The 11,836-nt window shown below is 39.6% G+C and overlaps 1 protein-coding gene across 1 annotated transcript; it reads right to left on the bottom strand.

The window, feature by feature from the left end:
• Positions 1–481: 481 nt before the first annotated feature.
• On the bottom strand, positions 482–10,278 carry LOC311490871 (N-acetyllactosaminide beta-1,3-N-acetylglucosaminyltransferase 3-like). Its single transcript, XM_084548614.1, has 2 exons — positions 9,750–10,278; positions 482–3,685 (listed from the first exon to the last, which is right to left on the bottom strand). The coding sequence occupies exons 1-2, from the start codon at positions 9,908–9,910 to the stop codon at positions 2,545–2,547; spliced, it is 1,302 nt and encodes a 433-aa protein (XP_084404740.1). The 5' UTR covers positions 9,911–10,278; the 3' UTR covers positions 482–2,544.
• Positions 10,279–11,836: the final 1,558 nt, after the last annotated feature.

The raw sequence follows: 11,836 nt of genomic DNA on the forward strand, positions 1-11,836 counted from the left end.
GAGATGGATTGTTTTTTAGTTTTGCAGTTAAGTGACTTTATCTAGAAAGACACACATCATACTGTACAATTCGTCATCTACAATTTCTTTGTTTGGTTTCGCTCACTGCAACATGCTTTGCATTTAGATGTACTTTGGTGGCATGCAAACACTGTTTTGCACAATTTGCATAAAAGCATGCTTTTATCAAGGCTTCCATCTTTTAAATGAAATTTGACTTCCATCTGTCCTAGCAACATACTTTCATCCGATTCCTCTATATGGTAGCTGTTAGCCGAGCTCTGACGTGTGCATCAGTGTAATCATTGTACCAGGAAATTGTGCACTGACAACTGTCCCGCGTCGTTTGCTCATTTTTTGTAACTAATCGCAATTAATGCATTAAAGTCCCACCCCTAATATATACAGATATATATATATATATATATATATATGTATACATATATGTACTAAACATATTTCTCAGAATACACAATTTAATCCCAAAGCTGTTTATTCATAAAATTACACAATATATAACCTCCTCTGAACAGCATTAAAAAAACAACAACAAAACACACCCTTACAAAACATGGCATTCAACAAGTAATGCCTCATTATTTCCATGAAACCTCTTAAAACAGTTGCTACAGACACCTGATAGGAGTGCATTTCTCAGTACATGGCCTTACATGGATGTAAGGCACAAACATATTCATCCCTTTCTGTTACACAAACATACAGGCTTTAAAGAAACGAAAAACGTGCAAAATGGATGAGCCTAAACAGAAGATTAAATGACTACAATTCTTTAGTCTTAAGAAACCCTGAGAAATTACTTTTGAAGTTAGACCTATAGCTGGACAGTGTGCAGAAAGTTTCAATAAACATCGTATGATAAGTTACATAAATACTTAATCAATATCAATAGCTCAATAGCTACAAAATCACAGCCTCAAAAAACCAATGGTAACATGATAAATATGTAATTAACTAAATACACTCTCTCTCATTCATCTACCACAATCACAGTCTCACAGTTTCATGACATGTTACTGTACACTGCATTGTGTCCACCTGAACAAAGGTCTAATCACTCAGAATAACAAGCAGCTCCAGTGTTATTTAACTTAGCAGATGTTTTAGGTGCAGGAAACACGGAAGAACAAGCTATGTTTATCTACAGAAGCATTAAGTCACAGAAGTCTTCCACGTCTGTCAAGCTTTTTGAGTCACGCTGCTGGTGTCTTTTGTCAGATTCACTGTCAGATGTAAGGAGATAGATAATTAATCTAACATTAGCTGCTCTGTTGGGTTAGAATCTCTCACCTGGTAGAATATCTGACTTGTTTTCACCTGAGAATCCCAGTAAAGGGAGGGAGAGGACCACTGCTGATGTTAATTTATTCTTATCTTGGAGGACCACATTTCACGTTAGAGAGTAAACACAACACAGATGATGTGCTATACCACGCTATGTATTTTTAACGTAATGTAATGTGGATTTGGATTTAATGTTTGGATGAGTTACAAGTGTAGTTAATAAGCTACGTATCACATGCCACTTGCATTACGCCAGGCAAAACATTACTTAATCCGTTTCTGCATGTATGCTCTTGCAGTTTGGGCTCTTTAAAATATCATCCTGCATGTTCATTAAATCCAGAGTATTACTTTTAGTATAGATTTCAAGCCTGCTGAGACTGGTTACGGTTTCTAAGCATGGACAAGTGGAGTTTACCTGTAATAACCAACCCAGGCTTTAGTGTTGTTTAGTATTTTTTTAACATTTGTGCATAACTTGAGTTGATTTACGAGGCAGCTGGATTCTCGTGAGAATCATGAGGACATGAAATCACACGACAATCCTTCTTGCCTGGCCTCAAGGGCTTGTTGCCGATTTACAGAGATGTAGATGAATCTGTGTCCTGTGAAGAGATACACAGTGACTCTGATGATAGACATGTGGTTTCTGCAAGTAATTTAAACTTTTTTATGTCACCCCATTTCCAAACAGTTTCAAAGGATGAATCTCTAGCTGGTTTAAAAGCTGGTTATAGTTCATCTTCAAAAGCAGCCTAAAGTGCCATTAATCAACATTAAAAAGTAAACTGATTCCACGTGAAGTGTAAAGTGTACCCACACAACAACATCAGACAATCTGGCAGAGAATTGGGCAGCATTTGGCGAGATACAGACCAGGTTATTTTTCTCAGCATCTCAGGACGAGGCAAGTAAGCAACAACCATTTTACATCCGTCAGCAAGTGAGAAACATAAGTTTGAATTTTGTTTGATGGGTTAGAATGATGTATTAGTCATAAAACAACAAATGTATATGATGATTTATCAGCGATGTGTCTATTCCCTGCGAAAAATGAAGCCCAAAACAAAGAATGAGGTATACGTATTTTCTAGTCCCTTCATTTTAACCCCAGTGTGCTCATCCACTCAGTTTGTAGGAAAAAAACTCTCTTGCTCAGTCTTTCCATGTCCATCTGAGCTAGTGCAAGATGCAAACCGTCAACAAGCTCTGTTACCACTTGTAAGATGTAGTTTGGTGCTACTAAATTGTCTTCTGGGAGGGGCCACATTTCAGATTTGGGTTCTGTACTCTATGCCACATGAGATACATGTCAACTGGAAGGAACCTGTGCACCAGTAAAATTTCTTTATAAAAGCAGGGATCATATGCATCTAGTGAGCTGGAGGGAATGTGGAGCCCTGCTGTCTTCACACCCATATGTGACTCAGGACCGAGTCCTGCTTTGGCTAGACACATGCCCATGTAAACATCATCAATGGGAAGAATGGTAATGGACTCTGACATATTGTATATGAGCAACGCTGTATAGCCAGACAGAAGGAAGCCCCCACCGCCACAGTAAGGAGGGTATGAGTCTGACTTCTGAACCTGAACTGGGACATAGTACTTGCTCCCTGGTGATCTGATGGGCCCCACATTCTGTATCAAGTGGCCAGTAAAGAGGTGCTTGCTTCCATCATTGTTCTTGAGGTTTCTGAGGTACTCAACCATGTTGTCTGTGTTGGCAAAAACGTCATCATCACCATTAAAGAGGAAGCGAGCGTTTGGACAGTTCATGTCCATCCACTGCAGGAAGAGTATCTGCTTCAAGGTGAGGTTGAAAAATGTGTCACTAAAGTCCCACTGGAGGATGTCGTTGTACTCACGTTGCTCCAATTTGAGCAGTGTGTTCAGTCTTTCCTTCTCAAAACCAGAACCTGACGTTCCTGAGATGAAGATCCTTCGAATCCACAAGCCTTTGTGCATCCTCTCTTTACCCCAGGTTTTGCGCAGCACCTCTCGGCGGTCGTAGTTGCCGGCCAAGCTTTTAATGACCAGCAGAAGAAAGACCTCTCTGGATTTATCAGCTCCTCCGCATTTGTCAGGAATGTCCAGCAGCATGGGGAAATGGCGGCAGTGACGATAATAGAGAAAGTCTTTTATGTTATTGGGAAGCGAGCTGAAGCCCGTGACATTGGCTGCAGACATATTTTGTTGACATTTTGGCCAGGAGTACACATAAGAGGTGTTTTTGCTGGGTTGCCTTACTAGGTTGTCATCCTCTCTCACATTTATGTTGAGATGTCTGTTGTTCTGTTCACCATAATTTTTACAGAGATGGAGGACCAGCAGACCAAGAGCTCCCACCACCAAGGCGGCCTTTGCTTTGAAATTTCTCATCCTTGAAACAAGAAGAAGACAAAAACACAGTTTTCTTATCAACACACCTCAGTCTTACAATAAACAACTGATTACACTAATTAATCAGTTATTGCTGATGTAAATTATAAGGTAAAGAATTATAGTTACCCATAACCATAACTCTTTATCTAAAGCGTTTAAAAAAGGCAGCTAGACTTGTAGAGTTTTTTGAGAAACTCTACAGCTCTACAAGTCCAGTAGCCTTTCTTAAACACTTTTTGGATATGCTGTGACCTGGATGACTGAGAACCTTCACAGACATGGTTATGGGTATGACAATGTGTCCAGAAACAAAAAAGATACCATGCATGCAGATCTGTCATTCTTGAAATGAAAAGATCGGCAAATGTCGAACACATTTTAAGTAGATAAATGCTTGTGGTTAACAACTGAAGGTCAGTATTGTCGGAAATGCTTTGTGGCTTCATCTGCATGCTTTGTGCATACAGCATACATATGCTTTATGCAGTGTTAGTGGTGGTGGTGGTGGTGGGGGGGGGGATCAAAGAGTGATTTGGGGAAGATGAAATGAATTTGTGCATGCACAACTTTGAATGTCTGCTAGAGTTCATTCAAGCAATGCTGCTCTAACGGTTTCAGAATCTGCACACCAGAGGGAAGGGAAATTTGCTGTGGGCTGAAGGCCATCACGTCTGATGAATCATTTGAGCCAAATGCCATCAGAGGTCTTCGTGTTAGTTGATCAGACGTTTGTTGAACAACAGGCCTTTGTAATGACAAGTGTTGCATAACTACATTGTGATTGTCGTATTTGAAACCTGAGAACTGTATATTTATGGTGGACATGTTAAACTCCTTTGAGCTGACACAGGTGAAAACAAAGCTCTGTATGACATCTGAGGCTATGGTAACGCAAAACGGCACCAGTTTAAGGTGCGCAAACAATGTCCTTCAGCTTAAAGTGAGTCGACAGAACAATCAGTGGGATCTAAACACTTGCTGTTGAATGAAACTCCTCAAAAAGCACCTCGCATTCAAGCCGACTGAAAGATTATGCCGCTGTATTTTGAATGTCATCGGACAGGGTTTTTCTTTTTTTGTCTTCCAAACAGACGCAAACTTGTTAAATCACCATTTGTGCACACTATATTCATGGTAGGTGTCAAGTGAGTGGAAAAGGGGATGAAAGCTGATGTCAAAGGAAGCCCACATCAGTGTGTGTTGGTGATTTGTTTGTCTGTCTGAAGTCAAAATGATGTAACTGTCTGCTGTCCTTGCATGAACAGTACGTTGCACAGATGTTCAACCGACAAATGATTTACTGGAAATACAGCAGCAGGTTTTAAATGCATGCATAAATCCTTCCACGTTCAGGCTCAGGGTCTGTTATTGCCTAACGTTTAGTTGACGTCAGCTGCACTGTGACATCACTCTCTGATGTCAACAGGAGGGAACAGACATGAGGCGGCTCTGCTTTGGCATCTGCCTGCAGAATCCACCCATACAGCAACAAATCAAACTGCAATGTCTCCTAAAATTTGGGTGGAATATGTTACATAGATGAAGTCAGACGCTGAGGCACAAGAAAAAACTTTTAGTGCATCTAGAGGAACACGGACAAAAACGGGAAGCTCTCTACCCACAAGTGCATCTCACACTTTTTCTGACCACGTGACGGTTGACTGCAAGCAAACTTTACCATGTGCAAATAAACTTTACTGATAAGAAAGCTGTGAATGTGCTGCAGGAAGGATACTACAAGCAGATGGCTTTATTTCATTCAGTTAATGAAATAAACCCATAGGAGCCAAAGCCCCCCACTAACAACATTCTGTTACCAGACACCACAGGACACCCTCAGAAGGCCCATGTCCATTCTCTGATGAGTCACAACTGTTTTGGAGGCACAAGGGAGATCGAGGCTGTGTCTCAAATCGCGTACTTCTGCACTTACAATACCTAATTTGAGTACGTGAGGGCGTTCACACTGAAAATTCCAACGAGACGAAGTGCACTGCAAGTACCCGGATGGTGTACTCATAACGGTCAAAAAGCTGAGTGTGGAACGCTGCACACTTTCCACCCTAAACGGTAGCCATCTTGGCTACGAAGCAGAAGGGGAGGGACTATCAACCCAATTCAAACTTGCGATAGTGGCGGCTGATATCGGCGGCAGTGATTTGGAAGCGGTGGTGGAGCAGTTTTACAGGTCCATACAGATGTAAGTTATAATATGACATTTAATGAAAATGATCTATATTGCTGTTTTACACGTAGTACTATTAAATATCTGCTCGATATACGCTCGCGGTCAAAATCAAAATACGGCGTTAGTCATTCGTCATTTCCGGTAAGTATAGGCGTAGCACTAGACAATATTAGGAAGGTGGTCATAATGTTATGCCTGATCGGTGTATATATTTGCAGTGTCAAGTTTCACACATAAACTTTGGAACAGAAAAAAGCTCACAAATGCACCAGTAGAGATAAGAGCGGCCTATCCCCTGACCACTGGGAGGGGACGCGTTATCTCTGATGAAGCACTGCATGCTGCAAATTAACAACAAATGTCTGTGCCCTCGGCCCGCCTCGGTTCCATGAGGAGCAGAGCCTTCAGTTGCTCTGCTCCCCAACTCTGGAACTCACTCCCACCGGACATCCGAAACATTGACTCCTTCCCTCTCTTTAAATCCAGACTCAAAACCCACCTGTTCAAGAAAGCTTATCCACCGTGACTGCACTGTTCCATTTTTTTTTTTCTTGTTTTGTGTCCTTTTGTTTTTGTACAGTGTCCTTGGGAGTCTTGAAAGGCGCTTATAAATCAAATGTATTATTATTATTATTTTCTTTCTTTTTTGTGTGTGTAGTCATCCTTAAATATTTACTACAAATGTTACAAATGTTACAATGTAACTGATTGACTTTTAGCAATGTGCGTGCTTATTTATTTCCATCTCCTGTGACCTTCTACTCCCACAACATTTGAGGGTTAAACATTCTTACATATACTACCTGGCCAAAAAAAAAGTTCCACCTGGATTGAACTAAGCAAACAGGTACGAGCCTCCTGTTGGATAATTACTGCATGGGTGATTATGTTTCAGCTGCCAACAGGTTATTTAACCCCAACTGTTCCACCTGGATTGAACTAAGCAAACAGGTACAAGCCTCCTGTTGGATAGTTACTGCATGGATGATTATGCTTCAGCTGCCAACAAGTTATTTAACCCCAACTGATGCAATGAGTAGCTTCTCATTTCTTAAATACCGATGTCTAAAGACACATCCTGGTCGTGGAAAAGATGTTAGTCTGTTTGAGAAGGGTCAAATCATTGGCATCAAGCAGAGAAAACATCTAAGGAGATTGAAGAAACTACTAAAACTGGGTTTAGAACTGTCAAACGCATTATTAAAAACTGAAAGGATACTGGGGAGCCATCGTCTTCCAGAAAGAAATGTGGTTGGAAAAAAAAATCTGATTGATCGTGAATGGCAATCACTTAAATGTTTGGTGAAATCAAATCAAAGAAAAACAAAAGTGGTCAGACCTTCTCATCATCAATACAAGATCTTGGTGAAAAATTTAATGCAACACTGGATGGAAATAAATCTGGTGACATTGCAGAAGCTTATCGAAACAATGCCACTACGAATGAGTGCTGTAATCAAAGCTATAGGCGATCCAACGAAATAGCTAATAAACAGCATTCAGAGCTCCCAAAGAGCTTTACTTCTCGAGCTGCAGGCCTAAACATGACTGATTAATGAACAAAAGATCTTTGTTTAATCTTTTATTAGGTGGTTAATGATCTGAGACTGCAGCTTGGTTTACTTTCATTTCTTCACAACCCCTAAGCAAATTTTCAAAACGGCTGAAACAAGAGCAACTAGTTTTGTGTGTTAGGGAAGTTTGGGGTCATACAGGTAATTGATCAGAATGTGATATCATCTGTCAGTCAACCACCATATACAAGTCTACACTAGGAGGAGGATAACTGGAAAGTAACAGCAATGACCAACATGTCCAAAAACTGAAAGATATTGTAGAAAACAAAATCTAGAATATATTTTAAATCACAGTTTTTAGATATGTTCTTCCTTTTAGGTCCTCCTTGGCATCTTTTATCGATTAAATTTGTCAGGAACCTTTGAAATATGAGTAAGCTATGTTACATTTCTGCAGGTTTAAAGGAACATATGAAGAAAATATTATTAGCTGTAATCAGATACAGGGCTCAGCGTTGTGCGATTGTCCAGTTCTTAGGGAAGTTTTAAAATAATAAGCTGACGTGGCCGCAGCTATAATGGGTCACTTTTTGAAGGTCATCAAGTGAGCTATGCATGAGATCTAATTATAATTTTAGAAACTGGCAAGGGTCCCATAAAGATTCATTTTAAATGTTTTGGAAATATGTGAGACAAAGTATCAGCAGGTTTCCTCTTGAGTTCAGACGCAATGTTCTGAGATTCGAAGTTGGAAGCCACAGACTGTCTATGAAGCACCCCTTCATTCAAATATTTCAATTCAATATTATTATCGAAAATAACAAATATTAACTTTTATTGACTTTTACCTATACACTTGTCGAGAAAAGCCTATAGTAAATCTTAAAAGCTGTGACATGGCCACCCCGAGAGATTAAGTAGTTAGTTCACTTTCATTTCTAGGGAATGGCTTAACTAAATACCGCTGCGGCAGATATTGTCTCTACAACTGAGTTAAAAAGAATAAAATAAAATAAGAATAAGTAATGAGAACAATTTCCAGATACTGAATTTTTTTTCATTTATTTTATATCTCAAATGAGTTTAAAATGACTTTTTTCATATCTTAATATTCCATATCATCATATTCTGCCACGTACAACAACCAAAACAACCCGAAGCAATTATAGAGTTCACCGAAATAGCTAACAAACAGCATTCAGAGCTCCCAAAGAGCTTTACCGCTCCAGTTGCAGGCCTAAACATGACTGATTAATGAATAAAAGATCTTTGTTTAATCTTTTATTAGGTGGTTAATGATCTGACACTGCAACGTTTACTTTCATTTCTTCACAACCCCTAAGCAAATCTTCAAAACGGCTGAAACAAGGGCAACTAGTTTTGTGTGTTAGGGATGTTTGGGATCATATAGAATATGATCAGAATGTGATATCATCTGTCAGTCGACCACCATATACAAGTCTACACTAGGAGGAAGGATACATTTTCCAAAAACGGTTGTGAAGTGATGCCAGCATACATCTCAGTCCAACTTCCTTGTTCAGAGAAAGAATTTACAGAGAATTTACAAGAAACTCTGCCAGTACATTAGTTTTTTTTTTTTTTTTGTTCTTTGGAGATACAATGATTAAAATAACTGGAAAGTAACAGCAATGACCAACATGTCCAAAAACTGAAAGATGTTGTAGAAATATTAACTTTTATTGACTTTTACCAATACACTTGTCGAGAAAAGCCTACAGTAAATCTTAAAAGCTGTGACATGGCCACCCCGAGAGATTAAGTAGTTAGTTCACTTTCATTTCTAGGGAATGGCTTAACTAAATACCGCTGCAGCAGATATTGTCTCTACAACTGAGTTAAAAAGAATAAAATAAAATAAGAATAAGTAATGAGAACAATTTCCAGATACTGATTTTTTTTTCATTTATTTTATATCTCAAATGAGTTTAAAATGACTTTTTTCATATCTTAATATTCCATATCATCATATTCTGCCACGTACAACAACCAAAACAACCCGAAGCAATTATAGAGTTCACCGTGAAATAGATCTGTGACATTTATATTTAGCTCATAGTGGTCTCACAGCGATGCGTGCAACCGTAACACTAACAAAGGAAACTTTGACTCTCTACACTGTGACAAAAGTCAGTCAAACACGCTTTTATACCAGCTAAATAAAACAATTTCCTCTGTTAGTCTGCGTTGTTGTTTTATTTGTTCTAAATAAAACCTGTGACATTTCCGTTAGTTTTAAGGAAAGACGCTCCTGGCTCTCAACTCCCAGGACAAAGACGGCACCACATATACAGTTGCGCGTAAAGATGGAGTGTGTGGCGGCCAAATGTACTTACTCGTCAAAGAAGATCCTTTTCCGTTTTGTCTCTGGAGAAAGAAAGATTAATATTAAGTACACAGTTTCAGCAGCCACAGGATTTTTTGGTTTCGTGCCTGCGGGGCGGTGCCTGCTGTAAAAACATCGCTGCGTCAGGAGGATGTTCTCAGTCCATTTCATCCATTTATTGTCACTCTACATGACGCAGCATACGTTTATACGTTATATTTTTATCTAATAATTGAATCCTTGTAAATTTCAGATTTTATTCAACAAAGGTTAAAGTTTTGCTAGAATCTAACAACTCACAGCTGTTAATAGCATAATATAAGAAGCATAGCGTAACCCTGCTTTAATTGTTTCAAAAAAGCAGACATTAAGGTACAAACAAAGATGTTTTTGCACCAAATGCTGTAGGTAAACGTTAATTCAATACTGGTGGACAAAAGTCACAAAACGTCACAACAAGTCATACAAATCGCACAAGTAACTCATAATGAGAATTTAAGAGTCATGCAGGTTTCACAAAGCCGCCTAAAGCGCATGATCAGTACTGTAGCGGTGGAAAAAAGATTCGGGATCCGGCTCATTGAACCGGCCACCAAAGAAGTCTATTTAACCGGCTCAGTTGAGTCCTACCACATTTGATTGATATATAATCAATAAACGGCACCATTTAAACATCTTACATCTCACTCGGCAGAGAAACAAAATGTACTACCCGAGTAGCGAATCCGACTCATTGTTTAACCGAGAGCAGGGTTTCATCTTCTGCTGCGGACTCGCTACTCATGAGTCTCTGCGGATCCGCTACTCTTGACTCCCTGCTTAACCGAGAGCAGGGAGTCAACAACCGCCACTCATTCGGTCGGCAGAGAAATGAAACTCAGGGATCATTCTCATCTCAGAGAAAACACAAATGCTCTTAATCTGTTGTGAGCAGTGTTGGGAACGTTACTTTAAAAAAGTAATTAGTTATAGTTACTCACTACTTTTCCAAAAAGTAACTGAGTTAGTAACTGAATTACTCTATAATAAAAGTAACTCGTTACCAGGGAAAGTAACTATTTGCGTTACTGTTAAAAAAAAAAGTTGCTATATGTCAAAGAATTTGGATTTTTTTTTTTAGCAATTTTCACAAGTCAGTTGAAATGAGTAGAATAGACAGGTGTTTGTACATAACTTTCGATATTTATACACACACACACACACACACACACACACACACACACACACACATATATATATATATATATATTTATATTTCGATAGGGTTTCGACAGCGAGCTATCATCTGTGGTGGAGGTATCGGTGTTTTTGGCCACTAGCTTTGTAGATGCGTGTGTCGTTGTGAGACCAGATGCTTCATTAAATTAGAGTTGCTTACAACAGATGTCGAGAAAGTCTTCGCTCCTGGACATAATGTACACATTACATGCACATTCCTCCCTTTGACCACAATGATTTTTTTTTATTTATTTAAGTATTGCTTATATCTCCACCTTGAAAATGCCAACTTTTCATCGGATTGCTCCTGACTCGCCACCTCTGCTGCTTCATCGAATCTCTGTTTAGCTGTTGTGTGTGTGTGTGGCGCGTGTGCTGGCATGTGTGTAAAAACACTGGCTCTGATTGGCTACCATGAAACATGACTCTGCCTTAGCCAATCATAATCGCTTTCCTCGTTATTAACCCACCTCCTCACTAGCGGTGAGCCAGGGGTGCGTTCGGATTATACAGTTTATTCAATCAATGTGTAGCCGGATGTAGTCTCCCTCCAGGCCACTGTTGGGCACTGTGCCAGGGTCTCTGTGCTCTTACCTTTTGGGCGGCGCCATACGCACCTTTATAGTGAGGTGCATGGCCACTCCCCTTCCCTCTCTCTTCCACTGATCACCTCTGTGGTGGTTGCTATTTTACTGTTGTGTATTTTTGTGTATTTTGCTTTAAATAAATTTTCCAAACCAACACGTTCTCTAGCCAGTGGAATTTTCTTGAACCTGTGTTTCTGAGATTTGGATATAACTTTAATCAAACTAATTTCCTGGGGGCGAAATTCCCCTGGGTGGCGTTGTCGCAACCAATCCTCTCACCGCTCTGCCACAT

The sequence above is a fragment of the Chelon labrosus genome, assembly GCF_963514085.1.
Source record: "Chelon labrosus genome assembly, chromosome: 7".
In the NCBI taxonomy this organism is placed as follows: Eukaryota; Metazoa; Chordata; class Actinopteri; order Mugiliformes; family Mugilidae; genus Chelon; species Chelon labrosus.